Source organism: Myotis daubentonii, chromosome 7 (genome assembly GCF_963259705.1).
Source record: "Myotis daubentonii chromosome 7, mMyoDau2.1, whole genome shotgun sequence".
Classification (NCBI taxonomy): Eukaryota; Metazoa; Chordata; class Mammalia; order Chiroptera; family Vespertilionidae; genus Myotis; species Myotis daubentonii.
The window spans coordinates 77,426,867-77,452,068 of record NC_081846.1 but is presented as its reverse complement, the minus strand read 5'-3'; the positions used below and the strand labels follow the sequence as shown (position 1 = coordinate 77,452,068).

Genomic DNA, 25,202 nt, shown 5'->3' with positions numbered 1-25,202 from the left:
GGACTAGGAAACTGAGGCTGGATGAGGCGGGGCTGAGGAGACTGGGGGACTGAGGCTGGATGATGCGGGGCTGAGGAGACTGGGGGACTGAGGCTGGATGAGGCGGGGCTGAGGAGACTGGGGGACTGAGGCTGGATGAGGCGGGGCTGAGGAGACTGGGGGACTGAGGCTGGATGAGGAGGGGCTGAGGAGACTGGGGGACTGAGGCTGGATGAGGAGGGGCTGAGGAGACTGGGGGACTGAGGCTGGATGAGGCGGGGCTGAGGGGACTGGGCGCTGCCATCTTCTGGCTGTGGGTGCTGCCATCTTGTGAGGGTGTGGTGGTCAATTAGCATATTCCCTCTTTATTATATAGGATAGGTCTTACCTCTCAGACAAATGATTGTGAGAGTTAAGCAAATGGTAAGCTGTTGGTAAATTAGCTATAAATGAAACTTTATGACCTTTAGTTTTTCAATGGGTAAAAGAAAACTAATAAGTACATACCTCATACCTCAGAGGGTTGTACCCTAATACATGTAAAGTTTCTAGCACATTTTATGTTCTTTTTAAAATTAAATTTATATTCTGGTTCATTCAATACTCCTAGTAGTTATAGATTATTATTGTGGTTATATATAATATAAAATATACCACTAAAATAATTTTAAAGTGTACAATTCCAGTGACATTAGAACCTTCCCATTGTTGCGTAACCACTATCCAGCTTCTGAACTTCCTTGTCATCTCAAACTGAAACTGTATGAATTAAACAGTAACTCCACATTACCTCTCTCCTACTCCCAGCCCCTGGCAATTATTTCACTATATTATCTCTATGAATTTGACTTATTCTAGGTACCTCATATAAATGGACTCATAAAATTATTGTTTTGCAGTTATATATGTTAAGGTACTTGAGAACAAGCTGCCCAGCATATGTCATCAATTTAGCTCAAATGAATTCTTAGCAAAAAAAAAAATTATACATATATATATATATATATATATATATATATATATATATATATATATGTATATATATTTTTTCAAACAATCCAATGGCATTATACTTAATAACACAAACTAAAATAAATGCATGCATATGAACAGTATAAAAATGTTTATATATGTTCAAAGTATTTGGGCTAGGAAAAAGACATTCATTTAGTAATGAATATTATGATGTAAATGGAAAACTATTACTAGTAACTACATAATACCTTTATTTTTAATCCTCACCTAAGGATATTTTTTTATTGATTTTTAGAGATAAAGGGGTTAGCGAGAGTGAGAGAGAGAAAGAAACATCAATGTGTGGACATTTTAATGAGTTTGTCTTCCTAATCATGAGCATAGTATGTGCTTCCATTTATTTGTATCTTCTTCAATTTCTTTCTTCAGTGTCTAATAATTTTCCCAGAAGAGGTCTTTCATATCCTTATTAAATTTATTACAATGTATTTTATTTCTTTCATGCAATTGTAAATAGGAGCGTTTTCTTTGTTTCCCTTTCTAATAGTTCAATTTTGGTGTATAAACTATGTCAAACAGGAGTGGTGAAAGTGGGCATCCCTCTCGTTCCTGTTCTTAAGTGAAATGGCTTTAGTTTTTGCCCACTGAGTATGATTTTGGCTGTAGGTTTATCATATAAGGCTTTTATTATGTTGAGGTATGATCCCTCTATTCCCATTTTTCTGAGGGTTTTTATCAAGAAAGGGTGTTGGGGTGCCTTGTTGTGTTGTATTATGTGCCCTTAAATCAAGGCAGCAGATCCAAGCACCAGCAGCCTCCTGATCACCACACCCTCTGAGGATCAGCAGCTGTACGTGAAGCCTCGCCCCACCAGCCAGAAGAGCCACCAAAGCTGTGAACAGCATCCACCAGAGGAGCTTCTGCCAACTGAGGAGCAGCTGCTACCCCAACCGGCCGAGGAGCAACCATAGCCCAAGGTGCCACTGCCACCCAGGGAGCAGCCACTGAACAACTCAACGTCTAGATATGTCAGTGAGATCAAACATGGGTAGACACAGAAACCCCCAAAGGAAAGAAAAGGAGGACTCGCCAGAAAAGCAGCTAAGTGAAACCGAAGCATGCAGCATGACAGAAAATGAATTCAGAATAAGGGTCCTAGAGTGCATAAACCAGATGGAGGAAAAAAATCAACAAGATACACAAGAAGCTAGAAGAAACAAATGAAAAAAATCAACTACTTATGCAAGAAGCAAGAAGAAACAGATGAAAAAATCAACAATTTAAGTAAGACCCAAGAAGAAATGAAGAGTGATATAGCAGCAATAAAAAACACCATTGAAAGTATCAACAGTAGACTAGGAGAAGCAGAGGACCGAATTAGTGAATTAGAAGACAAGGAAGCAAAACACACCCAAAGTGTACTGTACTTGGAGAAAAAAATTAAAAGACAGGAGGAGAGCCTAAGGGAACTTTGGGACAACATGAAACGAAACAACATATGAATAATAGGGGTGGCAGAACAACAGAAAGAGGAACAAGGATTAGAAAACCTATTCGAAGAAATAATATCAGAAAACTTCCCTGAGGTGGGGAAGAAAAAAGTCAAAAAAGCACAGAGAGTACCAGGCAAGATGAACCCCAAAAGACCCACACCAAGACACGTCATAATTACCATGGCAAATGTTCAGGACAAAGAGAGAATCTTACAGGCTGCAAAAGAGAGATGGAAAGTTACACACAAGGGATCTCCCATTAGATTATCAAATGATTTCTCAACAGAAACACATCAGGCCAGAAAAGAATGGATGGAAATTTACAAAGTGATGCAAAGCAAAGGACTGAATCCAAGAATACTCTATCCAGCCAGGCTATCATTCAAAATTGAAGGGGAAATAAGAAGATTCACAGACAAAAAAAAGGCTAAGGGAGTTTATCACCACCAAGCCAGCAATGCAAGAAATGCTAAAGGGACTGGTGTAAAAAGAAGAAACAAAAAGCTCAGAAAGAAAACAGCCACACACACACAAAAAGAAATGGCTACAAACAAATTCCTTTCGATAATAACTTTAAACGTAAACGGACTAAATGCTCCAACCAAAAGACATCGAGTGGCTGAATGGATAAAAAAACATGACCCATACATTTGCTGTCTACAAGAGACCCACCTCATTAGAAGAGACTCACACAGACTGAAAGTGAAGGGATGAAAAATATCTTTCAGGCAAACTGAAAGGAAAAGAAAGCTGGGGTAGCAATACTTATATCAGACAAAATAGACCTCAAAGTGAAGGCCATAACAAGAGATAAGGAAGGCGACTTCATAATACTAAAGGGATCAATACAACAAGAAGATATAACCCTGGTAAACATATATGCTCCCAAGGCCGGAGCACCCAAATACATAAAAAATCTCCTGGAAGATATCAAAGGAGAGATCGACAACAATACAATCATAGTAGGGGACTTTAATACACCACTGACATCACTGGATAAATCCTCTAGACCAGGGGTGGGCACACTTTTTGACTCGAGGGCCACAATGGGTTCTTAAACTGGACCGGAAGGCCGGAACGAAAGCATGGATGGAGTGATTGTGTGAACTAACATAAATTCAAAGTAAACATCATTACATAAAAGGGTACGGTCTTTTTGTTTGTTTGTTTTATTCATTTCAAACAGGCCGGATCCGGCCAGCAGGCCGTAGTTTGCCCACGGCTGCTCTAGACAAACACTCAGCAAAGAAATAGTAATTCTAAATGACTCACTATATCAGATGGACTTAACTGACATCTTCAGAACGCTTCACCCCAAAGCCATAAAATATACGTTCTTCTCAAGTGCTCATAAGACACATTCAAAAATAGGCCACATATTGGATCACAAACAAAGTCTCCCCAAATTCAAGAAGATTGAAATCATACCAAGCATCTTCTCAGACCACAATAGCATAAGATTAGAAATAAACTACAATAAAAACAACCCCAAATACTCAAACACTTGGAAGCTGAATAGCATGTTATTAAATATTGATTGGGTTAACAATGAGATCAAAGAAGAAATTAAAAACATCCTGGAAACTAATGACAATGAAAACACAACAATCCAAAACCTATGGGACACAATGAAAGCAGTCCAGAGAGGGAAGTTTATAGCTCTACAGGCCTATCTCAAAAAACAAGAAAAAATGGTAGTAAATCATCTAACTCTACAACTCAAAGAATTAGAAAGAGAGCAACAAGAAAAGCCCAGAGTGAGCAGAAGGAAGGAGATAATAAAGATTAGAGCAGAAATAAATGACATAGAGACCAAAAAAAAAAATACAGAAAATCAATGAAACCAAGAGCTGGTTCTTTGAAAGGATAAACAAGATTGACAGACCTCTAGCCAGGCTCACCAAGAAGCAAAGAGAGAGGACCCAAATAAACAAAATCAGAAATGATAGAGGCAAAATAACAACTGACACCACAGAAATACAAATGATTGTTTAAAAATACTATGGACAGCTCTACTCCAACAAACTAGACAACCTGGAGGAAATGGACATATTCCTAGAAAAATACAACATTCCAACACTAAATCAGGAAGAATCTACAAATCTCAATAGGCCAATAACTATGGAAGAAATTGAAGCAGTCATTAAAAAGCTTCCAGCAAACAAAAGCCCAGGACCAGACGGCTTCAAAGGGAGTTTTACCAAACATTCAAGGAGGAACTAAAACCTATCCTCCTCAGACTACTACAAAAAATTCAAGAGGAAGGAACACTTCCAAGCTCATTCTATGAAGCCAGCATCACTCTAATACCAAAACCAGGTAAAGACAACACAATGAAAGAGAATTACAGGCCAATATCCCTCATGAACATAGATGCCAAAATCCTCAACAAAATCTTAGCAAATCGGATCCAGCAATACATCAGAAAGATCATACACGATGACCAAGTAGGATTTATCCCAGGGATGCAAGGTGGTACAATATCCGTAAATCAATAAACATGATACATCACATAAACAAACTGAAAGAAAAAAACCACATGGTCATATCAATTGATGCAGAAAAAGCATTTGACAAAATTCAACACCCATTTTTGATAAAAACTCTCAGCAAGGTGGGAGTAGAAGGATGATACTGCAACATAATAATAGCCATTATATGACAGGCCCACAGCCAACATCATACTCAATGGACAAAAACTAACACCATTTCCCCTAAGAACAGGAACAAGACAGGGATGCCCACTCTCACCACTCCTGTTCAACATAGTACTGGAAGCATTAGCCATTGCAATTAGACAAGAAGAAGAAATAAAAGGCATCCAAATTGGAAAAGAGGAAGTAAAACTGTCCTTATTTGCAGACAACATGATATTATAAATACAAAACCCTAGAGACTCCATCAAAAAACTACTAGACTTAATACACGAATTTGGCAATGTAGCAGGATACAAAATTAACCCCAAGAAATCTGAGGCATTTCTATACACCAATAGTGAACTTTCAGAAAGATAAACTAAAAAAACAATCCCATTTACCATCGCACCAAAAAAATTAAGCTACCTAGGAATAAACTTAACTAAAGAGGTAAAAGACCTCTACTCAGAAAACTACAGGACATTGAAAAAAGAGATAGAGGAAGACATAAAGATATGGAAGAACATACCATGTTCTTGGATTGGTAGAATCAACATCATTAAAATGTCCATACTACCCTAAGCAATCTATAAATTCAATGCACTTCCCATTAAAATACCAACGGCATACTTCACAGATCTAGAACGAACTCTCCAAAAATAAATCTGGAATAAAAAACGACCCTGAATAGCTGCAGCAATCCTGAGAAAGAACAAAGTAGGTGGGATCTCAATACCAGATATCAAGTTGTATTACAAAGCCACTGTTCTCAAAACTGCCTGGTACTGGCACAAGAATAGGCATATAGATCAATGGAATAGAATAGAGAGCCCAGAAATCGGCCCGAACCAATATGCTCAATTAATATTTGACAAAGGAGGCAAGAACATACAATGGAGTCAAGATAGTGTCTTCAATAAATGGTGTTGGGAAAATTGGACAGATATATGCAAGAAAATGAAACTAGACCACCAACTTAAACCATACACAAAAATAAACTCAAAATGGATAAAGCACTTAAATGTACGATGGGAAACCATATAAATTCTAGAAGAATCCAAAGGCAATAAAATTTCAGACATATGCCGAAGCATTTTCTTCACCAATACAGCTCCTAGGGCACGTGAAACTAAAGGGAAAATGAACAAATGGGACTACATCAAAATAAAAAGCTTCTGCACAGCAAAAGAAACCATCAACAAAACAACAAGAAAACCCACTGCGTGGGAAAACATATTTGCCAATGTCATATCTGATAAGGGCCTAATCTCCAAAATTTATAGGGAACTCATACAACTTAACAAAAGGAAGATAAACAATCCAATCAAAAAATGGGCAAAGGACCTAAATAGACACCTTTCAAAAGAGGACATTCAGAAAGCCAAGAGACATATGAAAACATGCTCAAAGTCACTAATCATCCGAGAGATGCAAATCAAAACAACAATGAGGTACCATCTCACACCTGTCAGACTGGCTATCATCAACAAATCAACAAACAACAAGTGCTAGAGGGGATGTGGAGAAAAAGGAACACTCGTGCACTGCTGGTGGGAATGCAGACTGGTGCAGCCACTATGGAAGACAGCATGGAGTTTCCTCAAAAAACTAAAAATGCAACTCCCATTTGACCCTGTGATCCCACTTCTAGGAATATATCCCAGGATACCAGAAACACCAATCAGAAAGGATATATGCACCCCTATGTTCATAGCAGCACAATTCACCATAGCTAAGATTTGGAAACAGCCTAAGTGCCCATCAGCAGATGAGTGGATTAGAAAACTGTGGTACATATACACAATGGAATACTATGCTGTGCTAAAAAAAAAAAAAAAGGGAACTCTTGCCTTTTGCAACAGCATGGATGGAACTGGAGAGCATTATGCTAAGTGAAATAAGACAGTCAGAGAAAGATAAATACCACATGACCTCACTCATTTGTGGGTTATAGAGAACTACATAGACTGATGAAAAGGGACAGATCCAAAGACTGAGAAACAGCGATCAGGCTATCAATCCCCAGAAGGAAAGTAGGGGAGGGCGGGGGTAAGGGGAAGAGATCAACCGAAGGACTTGTATACATGTATATAAGCCAAACCAATGGACATGGACAACAGGGGGATGGGAGCATGAGTGTGCGGGTTGTGGGGGGGGGGGGGGTGAGGTTGGGGGTTAATGGGGGGGATGAGGACACATTTGTAATACCTCAACTAATAATAATACAAAAAAAAGAAATATATATATATAATGTATATATATATACACAAAATAGAATAACCAATGGACACAAGACACTGGGGGTAGGGGAGGCCAGGGGAAAGTCAAGGGGAGGGAAAAAATGAGACATATGTAATACTCTTTGTAATACTTTAAGAAATAAAAATTATTTAAATAATAAAAAACTTATCCTATCTAATAATAGACAAACATCGTAATTGACCATACCTTCACTATGCTTCCCATTGGCTAATCAGTGCTATATGGAAGTTAACTGCCAACAAAGATGGCGGTTAACTGCCAAGAAAGATGGCAGTTAATTTGCATATGTAGGCGCAATGCTTGGAGGCTAAAGGGGAAGGACAGAAGAAGCCACCTGCCACTGATGGTGATCAGAAACCCAGGCGGCAGGCAAGAGCGGGGGGCAGGGCAAAGGAGGCACTGCCACCTTTGAAGGGTGCCCCTGATCTACCTGGCAGCCAGGACCTGGTCTCATGGGGTTTGCAGTTTGAAAGGTGCTTGCGATCTACATGGCGGCCAGGACCCAATCTCAGGGGGTTTTACCCTTGAAGTTTGAAAGGTACTCGTGATCTACGTGGCAGTCAGAACCCGGTCTCATGGGGCTTGCCGTTTGAAAGGTGCACACGATCTACATGGCGGTCAGGACCTGGTCTCATGGGGTTTGCAGTTTGAAAGGTGCTCGCAATCTACATGGCGGTCAGGACCCAGTCTCATGGGGTTTGCAGTTTGAAAGGTGCTCGCGATCTACGTAGGGGTCAAGGCCACCTCTTCTCTGCCCCGACCGGCTTCTCCGATCACCAGCTGGGGGGCGAGGCAAAGTACCTTCAAACTTCGGGGGTAAAACCCCCTGAGATCGGGTCCTGACCGCCATGTAGATCGCAAGCACCTTTCAAACTGAGCGGGTAAAACTGGTGAAACCAGGTCCTAGCCTCTAGGTGCTGCCACGTAGATCTCGGGTGGCCAGCCGCCACCTCTCTTCCCCCCACCCCCCACTCCCCCATGATCAGAGAAGTACCTGTATTTTTTTTTTCAAAGCACCTGTATTTTTAATAATTTCTTGACATGGTAAAAGAATTTTACATTACAATCCAAGGGTGGTGGGGTGAGAAGAAGGAGCAGCAGAACAATCCAACAAACAAAAAGGGAAACAGAAATGCATGGTGGAGGGGATTTGAAGGGTGGGTAGGGGCATTGCCCAACTAAAATGCAATTGGTTTGTTACTGAGTACTATTCATGGGAAGACAGCATCCTGACTCCTTCTCTATACAGCATATTGGGAGTATAAATGATGCATCCAGGTAGAAATATGATTAGGGGTTGGAAGACAGACAGGGAAAGAAGAAGTCAGAAATAGACACTGAGAGAGTCACTGGCTGGCTGGCTGCAAATACTGAGTCTCCAATAGTGATAGGATAAAAAAGTGGGGGATATCTCTGAAAGATTCAAGAGATAGGGGGCAACTCTTCTATGGTTTTGAATTGCCCAGCAGATTTCCACATACACACGTGTACATAGCTATGTTTGTATGCACACACATATACACATAACTGACTGCCTTCCTTGGAAGCACAGAAGAAGAAGAAGACGCCAGAAGAAGAAGGCACCCACCTTTGGTCCAGGTGCCAGTGCCTGCGGCTGGCTGCAGCCCAGGAGATGGACAAGCCACCCGCCCGAGGTCCCAGGCTGCAGCCACCTGGAGAAGGTGCCAGCCCTGTGGTCCAGGGCGCCAGCGCCTGTGGCCAGGGAAATAGGTTCCCTCTTCTCCTACTGCAGTCATTACTTCAATATTCTCCTTCTGAATTTCTCTCCTGTGCTGCAACCCAACTCCACTTTTCATCGGAAGGATACGGAACAGAGAGAGCAGTGTTAAAAGCTGACATTTTTAAGCCGGTAAGGTTGGTACTTAAACATATAAATGGAAAACTAGAGTCCTTAAGGTAACAAAGGCTACAAAGGACAGGGACAGCGTATGACCTATTATATCCAGCAATCCTTATGGGGACTGAACACTTTGCAATGATGACAATTAGTGAAGATATGAATCAACTAAAATAGTTGACAGGGACAATTCTTCCATCTTTGAAAATATCTACATCAAATCTGTTTAAATAGATTTTCATCTGCATAATATAACACATCCTGACAAGACCACCACCACCAATGTGGTCAGTGTTGTGCCGATAAATGTTTAATAACTGAGGGACGCCCCCCCCTCCAAGTGCACAAATTTTTGTGCACCGGGCTACTAGTAATACAATGAGCTACCACTTGAAGATGCATTCATTTTGAATGACTAAGATGAAAAAGCTGATAATACCAAGTACTCACAAAGAGATGGAGCATCTAGATCTCTCATACTGTATATTGCTAATGGATGGAAAAAGTTGGGCAGTTTTGTTACAGTTAAACAGACACCTAACATAAAACCTAACAGTAGAATTAAAAATATGTCCACAAAATACTTGTCCAAGAACGTTGAAACTATCTTTGTCCATTAGATTCCTAAACTAGAACCACCCCAAATGTCCATCTGTAAGTGAATGAACAAAATAACTGTCCCATATTCAGAGATAAAAACATGTATGAATGTCAAAAAATGTTGAGTAAGAGAAGTCAGATACATATAAACCATCAATATTCTGTCTGTCAAGTTCCAAAATAGAAAAAAGTAAGATATGGCACAGTATAGAGTTATAATCCAATGAATATAATAGGAATCCATGAGTCCATCCTAAGGATAGATGGATGATGGATGGATGGATGGATGGATGGATGGATGGATGGATGGATAAAGATAGGAGTGGGTGAAGGAGAGGTCGACTGTAGGAGCACAGGGAAGGCTATTCATTACAGTAGAATGCCAATTAATAAATCATCATTTTACAACTGTCATAGTAAAAATTAATTTAAATAAGAATCATCTATGAAAAAAAGGGATCATCTCTGAATGCTAAATCCAAGAGGGAAAACTGGATAAGAAGAAGCATATTTGCATGGTCTCAGTCTCTCGTGTTAGCTGTTCATTAAGTAAGCAACAATTTTACCACAGCAAAAGAGTGACTATATGGTAGAGAAACCATAACACTTGGACAAGTAATCAAAATTAACATTAACAGGAAGAGGCTGACAGATACAGTGTGCCTTCAAAAGCAATGTCCTGAGAAGAACAGAACTTAGCTCTCAGTTATGTACTAATCCAGCAAGGCCTGCATAATCTAAATACTATCTTGATAAAACTTAAAAATTTGAGACACATTCTATAAAATAAACTGGAATATATATATATATATATATATATATATATATATATATATATTAATAATTTATTGATTTCAGAGAGAAAGGGAGAGGGAGAGAGAGACAGAAACATCAATGATGAGAGAGAATCATCAATCAGCTGCTTACTACATGCCCCACACTGGGGATCCAGCCTGCAATCTGGGCATGTGTCCTGACAAAGAATCAAACAATGACCTCCTGGTTCATAGGTTGATGCTCAACCACTTAGCCACACTGGCCGGGCAAACTGGCCTATATTCTTTTAAAAAAATGCCAGTGTCATGAAAGGCTAAGGATCTGTCCCTACATTAAAGGAAACAAAGAGATGTCATTAAATATAATAAGTGATCCTGGACTGAATCTTGGGCTAAAAATATGCTTATAAAAGATATCACTGGTACAATTGACAATATATATGTAGATTAAAGTATTATATAGAAGCTAAATTTCCTGAATTTGATAAGTATGGCTATATTTTATAAAATAACTTTTTCTAAATATTGGAGTTATTTCCAAATAGAAGTGATCGATATCAGATCAGTGGTTGCCTAATTTAGGGGGATGGGGTTGATTAGAAAGAGGCCTATTCTGGATAATGAAAGTGTACTTTATCTTGACTGAGGTGTTTGAAAACACAGGTATATACTTATGTATTAGAATCCATTGAACTGTACACCTAACCCTGTGAATTTCAATAAATTTAATTACACCTAGTTTTTTTAAAGCCACTAAGGAAACTTAAAGTTTAGCATGAGGCAAAAATTAATTATCACAATTCATAATCATAAGCCTATCTGAAAATGAATTTGGAGTTTTGAATTTAAACTGCCTATCTGACCTGGGAAACCCGAAACTAGGAACTCACTTACAAATCCTCCCTAAAACAATTTACCCAACTCTTTAGGTCTCTTCAAGATTCCCAGAGATTAAGATTATCTAATTACTAAAACAAAATTTTTAAAAAATTAGAAAGTACATTGGGAAATAAACCATCATCATAAACAACAAAAAGCAAAAATAGCTTCCAAAGGACTTCAGATATATAAAATAAGTATGTTGTAAATATTTATACAAATAAGAAAATTAAAGCATGGCGAGAAACAGGATACTATCAACATAACCAGGTAGACAGGAGCTGGATATTCTAGGACTTAAAAATACACTATATGACATCAAGAACAGAAAATAAAATGTTCCTATTCTCCAATTACAAGAAAGGAAAGGACTGACTGTTCTTTGACATTAGTCAACAAATCCCTAAACTATACTCTGACATTCAGCAAATCCTTAAACCCTGCAGTTTTTTAAAAGTCTCCAGACTTCCCCAAAGCCTGATACAATACCAACTCTTTGCTTTGTTTAAAGAGCCTGTCTAAGAAGCCCAGTTCTCTCTTGCTTGACAAGTAATAAATTCAGCTTCTTTGTTTCAGACATATTGAACAGGTTTTGGTTTCAGGTATTGTGAGTGGTGGTCTCTTTCTTAAGAGAATTTAATGGGGGGAGGGGAGGAGGATGGGGATTTAATGGGGGGGGGATGAGGACACATTTGTAATACCTTAACTAATAAAGAATTTTTAAAAAAGAGAATTTAATAGATGTGTTTAACAGCAAATGATAGGATTGGTAAATAAGAATATGGGTAAACAAAAAATATCCAACTGAGCCACAAAAATTTTAAAAATTAAAGAATTATGAAAAAGATGGTAAGAGATACTGGGACACCAAGAAAAGGTCTAATATAGTTATAACTGGAGATTAAGGAGTAGAAAAAAATGGGGCAAAATAATATTTGAAGAGACAGCAACTAAGAATTTTCCAGAATTAATGAATGGCATCTACCCACAGATTAAGCTATAAATACAAAGAAAACCACATGTAGGCATATTATAATAAAATTTTTGGATAGCCAAACAAAGAGAAAACCTGAAAAATAGAAAATAAATAAAGAGGGGTTGGGAGGACATATTGCAATAGCATCAAACATATTAAATACCTCAGAATAAATTTAATGATATATGTAAAAGAACTATACACTAAAAACCATAAAACCTTATTTAAATTAAATAAAAGGAGGAATCATTGAGATGAAAATAAATGGAGAGCAATGGAAGAATTCACATTCATGGATTAAAATACTTTTAAAATACTCTATATTATAAATATATCAATTCTTCCCAAACTGAACTATAGACGCAAAACAATCCCATGCACAATCCCAGCAACTTTTTGTGTGAAAATTGATAATGATTTCTATAATTTACAGGCAATGCAAAGAGCCAACTTCTAGCCTCAAGAACTGTGAGACAATAAATTTCTGTGGCTTAAGCCACCTAGTTGAGGTACTTCATTAAGACAGACCTGGCAAACTAATACAGGCAGTAGCTGCTTAGTGGAATATATGCACATTTTTTTACCCAACAATTTCTCTTCTTGGTATATACACAAGAGAAATGTATCCATACTTAACAAAAGATTTATATAAGAATGTTCGTAGCATTGCTTTTCTAAGAGCCCCACACTAGAAACAACCTAAATGCTCACCAACAGTAGAATCAATAAATAAATCATGGTATATTTACACAGTGGACTTTTACGTGGCAATGGGGATAAACCAAGTATAATCACATGCAACAATATAAAAGGATCTCACAATGATGTCGAGTGAAAGAAGCCAGACACAAAAAAGCATATACCTGGATGATTACAATTATATAGTTGAACACGTAAAAGTAATTTATAGTGTTAGAGGTCAGGACTGTGGTGGCCCTTGGAGAGGAGGGAGGTAATGGTGATTGGGAGGGGCAAGAGGAAGATTTCGGGGATGCTGGTAATGTAATTCCCTTTCTGGATCTTGGTGATGGCTGTACTGTGAAAATTCTTCAAGTTGTACACTAATGATCTGCACACTTTTCTCAGTTTTTTACAAGCTGAGTAGGTAAGTTAAACAGCAGATTAGAACAACTGAATAATGAACAATAAGGGAGATCTTTAAAAACAGATATAATGTAGCACAGACAGAAAATATAAGAAAGATTAATAAAAGTATACAATAGAGTAAAAAGGTCAGATATAAATCTAATTGAAATTGCAGAAGATAATAAAGAGAATGGATAAGAATCAATATTTGAAGAGATAATAGCTGAGAATTTTCCAGAATTAACATGATACAAATCCCAGATTAAAATGCACTATAATTCGCCTAGCCGGTTTGGCTCAGTAAATAGAGCATCAGCCTGCAGAATGAACGGTCCAGAGTTCGATTCCAGTCAAGGGCACATGCCCAGGTTCCGGGCTCAGTCCCCAGTGAGGGGCGTGCAGGAGGCAGCCAATCAATGATTCTCTCTCCCCATTGATGTTTCTATCTCTCTCTCCCTTCCTCTCTGAAATCAATAAAAAAATATATATATATATTTTAAATGCACTATAATTCCAGGAAGGATTATTAAAAAAAAATGCTGAGTAAATTACTGTAAAACTACAGAACTCCAAAGACAAAGTTAAAATCTTAAAATCAGATACAGATGAAAACAAATGATTTACAAAGGAATGAAAATTAGACCGATTCTTTTGTGTGTGTGTGTGTGTGTGTGTGTGTGTGTGTGTGTGTGTGTGTGATGGTGTGTGGTGGGGCAGGGGATTGTTTTGGTTTGGTTTGGAAATTTTTCAAACTCACAGAAAAGCCAAACAATAATAAAATGAAACATACTTATACCACTTAGCAGATTAACTCTGTTAACATTTTGGCTGACACACTCAAAGTTTTTCGAAACAGACACATGTCTTTCCCTTTTGGAAAAATGTAGAAAGTAGGCTGCAAATAGGAGGATTCTTCACCCCCAAATTCTTTATCATCCCAGGAACAAGAACATTCTATTCAACTACAACACCCTTACCTCATCTAAGATAATCAACATTAATTCAATAACATCACTCTAATAGAGTCCAGATAAAAGTTTCTCAGTTATCTAAAAAATGTTCTCTAAAGTTTACCATTGTACTTATTCAGGACCTAATCAAAATGTATGCTTTACTTTCAGATATTGTAGCTCTTAATTATCTCTCAGTTTAGAACATTCTCACTCATGACACTGAATCATATGAAGAATTCAGGTCAGTTGTCCTGAAAAAATGTCCCACATTCTGAACTGGTTTGACTGCCTCCTTATAATCATAAGGTCAATTATTTCCAGGAAGAACACCACTAAGGAATGCTATACACCTTCTGTGCTCCACATTATGCCTGTCTAACATTATCCATTTTGTAATTTTTCCCTTTGTAATTCATAAGTCACCTATGGGTAAGATTTTGAGACTTGGGAGCGTACTTTTAATGGCAACTGTGAAAACCAGAAAACTGCAGACTACAACTTTCAAAGTGCTAAAAAATTACTATCAATGTAGAATTACATGCCAACCAAAGTATCATTCACAAATGAAGGTAAAATAAGACATATCTCAAAAGACTATGTATACAACACACACACACACACACACACACACACACACACACACACACACACACACAGCTTTGTACAGAGCTTTGATTCTTATAAAACTTGCCAGGGATTTAACATTTGTAGCATGTCTTGAAAAAAGTACCTTACCTGCCATCTCTTTTAAGGGCAAAAGTGATGCCTTCTTTCTGAAAAGGAAGCAGCTTTGCTCTTAGTTTATCAGGCAAAAAATCCAGCTGTTCATAAGATTCACTTGTCAAACAAGAAATCTGAGATGTAAGAGGCTTTTTTATGTTATGAACTCTGGGCATGATGATCCTAAAATCAAAGAAAAAAACAAAAGGGAAGGGGTTAAGGAAATAAATATTAACTAAGTGTATTACAGAGTTAAACATAAATAATAATGTAAGCATACTTATCAGTAGCCTTGATAAATTATCTACATAGATATAAAACAAATCATGTTTCCAGAGTTAGCTATTAAGAAAATTCAAACCACTAATTTCAAAAGCAACTACTTATTTCCTATCTAAAAACTCAGCATCCGGAGAAACAAAGATGGCGGCATAGGTAAACACCAGAAATTGCTGCCTCGCACAACCACTTCAAAAATACAACTAAAAGACAAAACGGACATCATCTAGAACCACAGGAAGGCTGGCTGAGTGGAAATTCTACAACTAGAAGGAAAGAGAAAAGCACACTGAGACTCAGAGGAGGTGCAGAAGTAAAGTGCAGAGGTATGGAGGTGCACGTGGAAAGGGCTGGCAACTGAGTACACGGTTGTCTTTTTCAATTGGGAGGGAGTCTCAAGCTCCCGACTGCTCTGAACTCCAGCTCCGGGCGAGTCGTTAGGTACCCAGACTAATACGGGAAGAAACTGGACTGTCTGGCATCGGGTGGAACGCAAGGGCGGCTTTCTATCAGAGGTGCTTGCAGTGATTACCGGGACGCTGAGACTCGGAGCCTCTTAGGGTAGGACTGAGGAGCAGCCATAGTCGCTTGCTCCACCCTTTTGATCCCCGGAGACCCCACCCACCCAAGCTGTGTGCAGAGGCTTTTGCATATGAAAGGCCTGGCCCTTTGCAATCTGAAAATTACCTAACAAACTGCAGCTGGGTCAGAGAGATCAAGAACTTCCAAAAGAAGGCCCAAGTCCCCACAGCAGCTTGCATTGCTTCACAGCTGAGCCTCATCTGGGCACCTCCAAACCCTAAACAAAGAAGAGTAATCTGCAGATCTCTCCATAGCTCCTGATGAGTAGCCTCAGGCAGAGGCTAAATTACACCTCCTTAGAGATCCAGGAGCCAGTGTACCCAGTGGTCAGAGTGGGACCATCCAGATTACAACTCCTCAGATCCATAAGGCACACACTCAGGGAGCAGACTCAGTGAGCACCAAAGCCCCACTGAAGCAAGTCTTTCCCCAGAAGGGTGTCCCCAGCACAAAAGTTCTCCCACCACAGACACAGCTGATTTTCTCAGCCAATTGGCCTGGAGGTCAATTCCTCCCAGTGATACCTACAACAATCAAGGCTTAACTACAACAAGACTGTGCACACAGCCCACAAGGGGGTGCACCAAGAGTGTCCACCTCAGGTAATTGGGGAGGCTGAGCCACTGGTCCCTATAGGACACCTAGCACACAAAGCCATTCTACCAACACAGGGAAGCATAAAAAATGTGGAGACAAAGAAACAGGTCACAAATGACAGAAATGGAGGACAGCAAACTACTGGATAAAGAGTTCAAAACCACACTCATAAGGGTTTTCAAGAATTTTCTAGAAACTGCCGATAAACTTAGTGAGACCCTCAAGAAATCTAGTGAGACCCTCGAGGTTATGAAAAAGGACCAACTAGAAATTAAGCACACACTGACTGAAATAAGAATATTATACTGAGTTCCAACAGCAGACTAGAGGATCGCAAGAATCAAGTCAAAGATTTGAAATACGAAGAAGCAAAAAACACCCAACCAGAAAAGCAAAATGAAAAAGAATCCAAAAATATCAAGATAGTGTAAGGAGCCTCTGGGACAACTTCAAGCATACCAACATCCAAATTATAGGGGTGCCAGAAGAAGAGAGAGAGAGCAAGATATTGAAAACCTATTTGAAGAAATAATGACAGAAAACTTCTCCTACCTGCTGAAAAAAATACACTTACAAGTCCAGGAAGCGCAGAGAACCCCAAACAAAAGGAATCCAAAGAGGACCACACCAAGACACATCATAATTAAAATGCCAAGAGCAAAAGACAAAGAAAGAATCTTAAAAGCAGCAAGAGAAAAACAGTCAGTTACCTACAAGGGAGTACCGATACAACTGTCACCTGATTTCTCAACAGAAACTATGCAGGCCAGAGGGAATGGCAAGAAATATTCTAAGTGATGAATAGCAAGAACCTAAAACCAAGATTACTTTACCCAGCAAAGCTATCATTCACAATTGAAGGTCAGATAAAGAGCGTCACAGGTAAGAAAAAGCTAAAGGAGTTCATCACCACCAAACCAGTATTATATAAAATGCTGAAAGGTATCCTTTAAGAGGAGGAGGAAGAAGAAAAAGGTAAAATACAAATTATGAACAACAAATATACATCCATCAACAAATGAATCTAAAAGTCAAGTGAATAAATAATCTGATGAACAGAATAAACTGGTGAATATAATAGAATCAGGGGCATAGAAAAGGAGTAGACTGACTATTCTCGGGAGGGAATGGGGTGTGGGGGATGCGGGAAGAGACTGGACAAAAATCATACACCTATGGATGAGGACAGTGTGCAGAGGCTAAGGGCAGAGGGTGGGGTGGGAACCGGGTGGGGGAGCTATGGGGGGATAAAGAGGAACAACTGTAATAATCTGAACAATAAAGATTTAATTAAAATATAAAATTAATAAAAATAAATAAAAACTCAGCATCACCGGGCTGGCTTGGCTCAGTGGTTAAGTGTGAACCTGTGAACCAGGAGGTCATGGTTCGATTCCCAGTCAGGTAAATGCCCGGGTTGTGGGCTGGATCCCCAGTCTAGGGCATGCAGGAGGCAGCCAATCAATGATTCCCTCTCATCATTGATGTTTCTACCTCTCTCTCCCTCTCTGAAATCAATAAACATACATTTAAAAATAAATAAAAATAAAAACTCAGCATCCTCTATTTTATTTGTATTTCTAATTGAGCCATAATATAGCCATAACCCTGTTTTAAGCAATATTACTGAAAAGTTATGAGTCAACTACATTTTTACCAACTGAATAATTCTATATATATAAAACCCTAATATGCAAATAGAACAAATGGCAGAACAACCGAACAACTGGTCGTTATGACATGCGCTGACCACCGAGGGGCGTGTGGGGGACATGGAGGGCATCCGCCCCAGCAGGATGGTGGAGCAGATAAGCGGAGGTGCCAGACCAAGGTGGGGCACTGGGCGCTGTCATCGGGGCGAGCCTCTGGTGATTCCTGAAAATTCTTTGCTCCTGCGTGCCGCTGTCCCACCCGGTGCTTGCACCTGCTGCCTGCACTGGCCCTGCTGGCACCTGCTGTCGGCATCAAAGCCGCCTCTCGCACTCACTCCCAGCACCCGGCCCCGGTCCCGATCGTCAGCACCATCAGCGGGTGCAAGTGGCAGCTGCCCAGCCTGATCACCCCTGAGGGCTTCTCCACCTCCCCCTGCTCCTGAGGGGTGATTGTGGCAGCAGCCACCGCTCGCACCGGCTGACAGTGCCAGTCCTGCTGGCACCCGCTGCTGTCGCTGGCCCCAATCGCTCAGTGACATCAGTGGGTGCGAGCGGGACCAATGCTGTCATCCCGTGGGAGCGGTGGCAGCAGCAGCGGGGCTGCCGGCAAACAGGGGACCAGGAGCCGCGGTGGAGGGGCCGGGCAGGGGCGCAGAAGATGATCCAAGACCCGCCCCTGTGCCCATCGCAGCCTCTTGGCCCACAGTTCCTTTCAAGGTGCACGAATTCAGGCACGTGAAACTGGGGCCCTAGTTTTAAAATAAAGGATAAATTTGCTATAGAAAAAATGAATCCTCTCATAATTTATAGATGTACATTTTTATATCACACCATATTTTCTAAGAAAAGGATAAAACTGCATTTAAAAAATAAAATAGCTCGACTAGTGTGGCTCAGTGGTTGAACATCAACCTATGAACCAAGTGGTCAATGGTTTGATTCCTGGTCAGGGCATATGCCTGAGTCATGGGTTCAATCCCCAGTAGGGGGCATGCAGGAGGCAGCCAATCAATGATTCTCTGTCATAGTTGATGTTTCTATCCCACTATCTCTCTTCCTTCCACTCTCTGAAATCAATAAAAACATATTTTTAAAAAGAAGAAGAGTACTCCAGGCAGACAGCATCAGCAGAGGCCCTGAGTTTAAAAAGGGCTTGATGTTTTCTAGCAGCACAAAGGAAGCCAATGTGGCTGAACCAAGAGAAAGAACGGTATGAGATGACGCTATTGAGATAAGCAAGAGCCAGATCATAGAAGGTCTTGATTACGACTTTGGCTTCTACTTTAAGAATGAAGGGATGCCAATGGAGCTGTGCTGTCCAATACACTATTAGCCAGGCTATCTGAGTTTATTTAAAATTAAAAATTCAGCTCTTCAGTTGCATCAACCATGTTTCAAGTACTCAATGTCCACATATAGCTATTGGCTATCATATTGAACCTTGCATATATAAAACATTTCTATCTACACTGAAAGTTATACTGGGCAGCAATTACTGGTGAATTTTAAGCAGCAGAGTGATAAAATATGACTTACATTTCAAAAGCTATCAGTGAAGGACAAAGCTATCAACAGACAGGCAGGGGATAAATGTTCCTAAAGGGCATGCCAAGTCCACAAAGCCACCACTGCCCCAAGTAGCTAACTGGATTTAGGAGTGATTTATGACTCAGACCTGTATGATAAGGTCCTCATACGTAAATACAAATGAGTGGGCATCCCTAGCACCATCTCAACAACAAAAACAAAACTCTGAGTAAAGAATAGAGAATGGTTCAAAAAGGGAAAAGCATAAAAGCAAGTAACTGCAATAGATAAAGCAAGAATCATCTGGAACTGGAATGTGGATGGTCACATACATGGACACACTGAAGAGGAAGAGAGAGGAGTGGGATGGATTGGTTAAAAGGCACCAAGGAGCCTCAGATAAAATGATTGGATGGTAGAGCCAAAAATGATGAAAGTAAATATCACCTCCAATTTCACAAGAACAATATAATAGTTAATGACAATGGAAGCTACAAAACCCAGGCAATATCAGGTCTTTGGATCATTAGTTTCTCTGCAAGGGGATCATTTGTTCCTCTAGCTTTAAAATGTTTTGTATAGTACTGGAGGCCTGATGAATGAAATTCATGCAAGAGTAGGCCTTCCTTCCCCCTGCTCCTTCCAGTACCCGGAACCTCAGCTGCCCTGCAGCCATAAGCAGGAACCTGGGATCCGGGCTTCCCTCGCAGCCCCGGCTTCATCCAGAAGGCTGTCTGGAAGGACTTCCAGTCTAATTAGCATATTATGCTTTTATTATTATATTTTATATAGTATTACTATTTTACCCTATTAATTCTTATGTCCTCCATAATGAAACCTAATAATGGGTGTTTTAATGTGGGTGCCTATCTTACCCATATCGTTAGTAGTAAAAGATGATCCAAAAGTTTTTCTTCGATTATATATAGGGATGACTATAGCAATTAAGTTATTATGGAAATCTCAAGTACCATGTGGAAAGACAAAATATTGTAACCATACACCAGATGACCAGGGTTTACACTCATTGATCCTGCTCACTCCTTCTTTATTTATTAAGCACATCACTAAATTCTCTAGGATTATAAACTCTACATTTATAATTTAGGTCAAGAAACTTTGAAGGAAAAGATAAATGGAAGCAAAAAGCACAAAATAAAAATAATAATTCAGGTGTTAGAGAGTTATTCACACATGAAGGTAAAAATCCCTTCTCAAAGAAACCTAGTGCCAAGATAAAACTGAAGAGACACTTGAAAGAGTCCAGTGTTAAGTTATAGATAAATAACATTGAGAAAAGTAGAAGAGCCTGGAAGTAACAAAATTCTTTGAAAATGTACTTTTTTAAATGACATCTATTGTTTTGTAGTTTCTTTTATTTTTATTGAGATACTGGAGTTATATTGGTTTAAAAATATGCTTTAAGGATACAATTCTATAATACATCATCTCTATTGTGTTCACCACCGCAAGTGCAGTCTCTTTCCACCACTATTTATAATAGTGTATTGGTGATAGCACTGTAAAATACTGCCCATGATTACATGGGGTAAGACTCAGAGGCAGGGACTACTGGGCATAAGGAAGACTGAGAAGGCTAAGTCACAGCCAAGTTCTAATGTAACTGCTAAGTAAATACATATTGCTCTGAAGGGATGAGGCATATTCTGTGGTGGGTGGGATGTAGAATGGACTCTACAGAGTTCAAACCCTGTTTAGAGCCCAACCATTTCCAGAAGATCTAGATGGGGGCCTAGAACAGAGCCTGGAAAATGAGACCTTCTAGCTTGACAAGAACAGGATTCATGACAAGGGCCAGAGGCTCCCACTTTCCCCAAGCCTCTGGGGACATGATAAGGAAAAGCATAGCCAAAGAGAAAATGGCTTGTTGTAAAAATGTATGAGACTATTCCCCATAGTGGGGGATACTCGATAAATGATAGAGTTGTATGGAATTTTCAAATCCACACATACTAGTATTCACCAATCATACCTCACATATAACTCATGTTTATACATGAAATAGAACTGCCAATAGCATATACTACATAAAAATACCACTTTCTGTGACACAGGCATAGTTCTAAGCCTACTTTTCTCAGGTATTGCTTAGCCTCACCACTGGGGAGAATTAGTAATGTGGTTATCCTAGACATATAAAATTATTTCCTTTGTTTCATTCGAGTCACCTATCCTCTCATTTTGATATGAAGTAAACAATAAAAAATTCAAGTTCATGGTAGTGTTTCCATTGGCTATAGGGATCACTCTGGCCAGTGGGTGTGGCAGCCTTGTAGTTCTGTGAATACTGGTTGGGTGGCTGGGGTGCACTGATGTCATGCACAGGTCATAGAACACCACTGAAACCATGGCGATGACGTGCATCATAACTGCCCTGGTGGTGTCCTAAGGACTGGTCAGAGTAGTGATTTGGTGAGAGGAGAGGTCTCTCAAGTGTCTTATTATTGATAGTAATTTGTTTATATTGATTTTATTTGTTAATTTTATTCTTTGTCATCACCAACTGACACTCTCCCCCAAACTCTGAGAGCAGAGTTTGGGGGAGAACCCCATTTGGGGGAGAACCCCAAACTCTGTTGGGGGAGAAAGGTATCTGATTTGAGTGACTCTTTAAAGAGTTCAACCATGAAGCATAAAAAGAAACAGAAACATCTGGAAGGCAGGCATTTCATCAAAACTGCAAGGACGTCAAGAGGTATGTGTTATGCACATTCTCGGGGCATATGGTAACCAGGTGCTGTTTTCTAAAGAAAGACGTAGAGAATTCCTAGTTTTGATGGTGGAGAGGGAGAGTGAGAGAATGAGGAAAGAAGAGGAAGGATGGGAGAGAGGAGAGAGGAAAGGGAGCGAGTTGTGGGTGGGAGAGAGAAGAGAGAGAATGAAGAGAAGGGGATAAAGAAGATAAACCAGGGGAAGAGGGAGAGGGCTGTGGGAGGAGGGAGAGAGACATTGAGAGACTGAGATGGATGTGTGCATGCTGATCTTTTTAGGGCCCAGGGAGTCTGAGAGTAAACTTAGATGTCCAGGGCCTCGTCACTGTGGTTTAGGACATGTGCTACCTGCAGCATGTCACTCTGGGTTGTTCTGTTAGAGACATAGTGGTTGATTAGTATAATATTTCTTAGGAAATGTATTTCCCTGTATTTGATTTCTGCCTAAGGGCATTGGTAAGTAAATGATGTTGTTACTAGTTTTTTAATAGTATATTCTCCTCTTAATCAAGAAGAAAGTCTGGCTCCTAGAGGAGAGCAATAAATTGGGGGTGGAGGGAGAAGGACTTTGAACACTGAAACTTACTGTGCAAGGATGAGTGTTTAATGTCAGATAGAATTTATTTACTCAGGGGTAAAAATGAATTGCTATGTTTTAGATTATGAAGATGTAAATGTGGGCCTACTATGTGAAATGTAAGAAAAAATGGGTTACACACACACACACACACACACACACACACACACTCACAAAACAAAACAAAAAAACAACCATTAACAATGATGGTTAAATTAAGGAGAAAGTTTGGCTCTTTCTGAAAACTGGAATACTTTGGTTACTATGGAGATTAAAAGTAAACAAACAACCAGTATATAGAAGAACTGTTGGTCAGGGGTGGGAGGGAGACAGATTGGAGCCAACCCCAAAGTTCTAATGGTAGCTCACATTCCTCAAGGGAACTGGTCTTTCCAACTTGTTTGGGATTTCTGCGTCTTCCAGGGGACCTTTGGCAACATCATATTTTAACTTTATTTTTATCATTGGTACTATTACAAGTGTTGTCATTGCCCAACCGCCTTAAGTCTTGCCCACCTCCCCCGAACCCACACCCCCTTTCCTGTGGCCATCACAACACTGTTGTCTGTGTCTATCAATTATGCATATGTGCTCTTTGGCTAATCCCTTTACCTTCTCTCATCCCATCTCCTCTCTCCTCCTCTGTGAGAGGGGTCAGTCTATTCTATGTGTCCATGCCTCTTTCTATTTTGTTTGTGAGATTGGTATCCCTGCTTTTGAATTTCAGGTAAACAGAAGTGCAAAATACATACTTTGTGTCTGGTTCCTTTCTCTCTTCGTTATATTTGTGATATTCATTCATGTAGCATTTGACTTTAGCTTTTTCATTCTTGGAATCTATATGGCATTGCATGAATATAATTTCTCCATTGATTATACTTTTCTGAGCATTTCTGTTGCTTTGTGTCTGAACTACATGAAAAGGTGATGCTCTGGGTATTCTATTACAAGTATTTTTCAGCATGGACACATTTCTACTTGGTGAATGCTGAAGAGCTAGACTGCTGGGCCTAAGGTGCCATATTCTCTCTTAACCCCTTCAGACCTCACTCTTTCATGCTTTTAACTTCTAAGGCAATTACATGTTACTGGCCTCCTAATTTGCACACTCTTTTTTTTTTGTACTCTTTGCATCTTTTTTAAAGCAAAGGTATTCTTTCTCTTATACACCTTCATTTTTACATCTTCACATTCTTTAATTATGCCCTCACACATTTTGCAACTTCACTAGTCTCAAAGAGAATATTCTCAGTGATAAAATTCCCTATCTAAACAGCATGATATGAAAAACACACAAATCCTTCATTATAGGAAATTCAATCTACACACATAAATATGTGCTGAACCAACACACAAAGAGCACATATACCCTTCTCAGTCACACAAAGCCCAATCCATATTCAGTTTTGCAAACACCAAATCAATCACACATTAAACCTTAATCTAGTTTTAACCAACACATTATAAACTTAAACACCACGCACATTACCTTCACCATAGCATTTTGCTACAAATATGAATAATATACATAGCATATACATTCATGAGATATGATGAGAATAATGAGCATTGAGCTTGGCTAACATTGAAACTGGGACAGTGACATAATAATATAATTTCTTCAAAAATAAAAATTTATCTTTTTGTATCTCTGTCTGTATAACAATATCACTATAGGTAGCAATATAAATATATGGATACATGCAAGATGCTTCATGAAACTCACACCACATACTTCCAAATTGTACACTTTTTCATGAGGAAATTGGGTTGATATCCAACTTTTGTTCCTGCACACTGTCTTTCACACAAGACATTAAGTTGTTGATAATCTATGTAGATCTTCAGAAATATCACATGCAGAAATACCCAATGCCACTGACATCCACAAACATACCATTTAATAAATGCTTACTTAGAGTTTGGAGTAAATGGAATTTTAAGTGTGATAGTCACCTTAATTTCTGTGAGAGCAAGTGTCATTTGAAGTGAGGATGCCTGACATGTAATATCCACTCAACGTGTAGTTTTTGAATTGACACAGACCTCAGAAAATGCCTCAC

At 39.4% G+C, this 25,202-nt stretch overlaps 1 protein-coding gene across 1 annotated transcript in view; it reads right to left on the bottom strand.

Moving 5' to 3' along the window:
- ZRANB3 (zinc finger RANBP2-type containing 3) overlaps nt 1-25,202 on the bottom strand; it is a 221,098-nt gene that overhangs the window by 178,025 nt on the left and 17,871 nt on the right. Inside the window, exon 2 of the mRNA XM_059704593.1 lies at nt 15,209-15,376. Coding sequence (XP_059560576.1) covers nt 15,209-15,369 — 161 coding nt within the window. The 5' untranslated portion in view covers nt 15,370-15,376. The remainder of the gene's footprint in view (nt 1-15,208; nt 15,377-25,202) is intronic.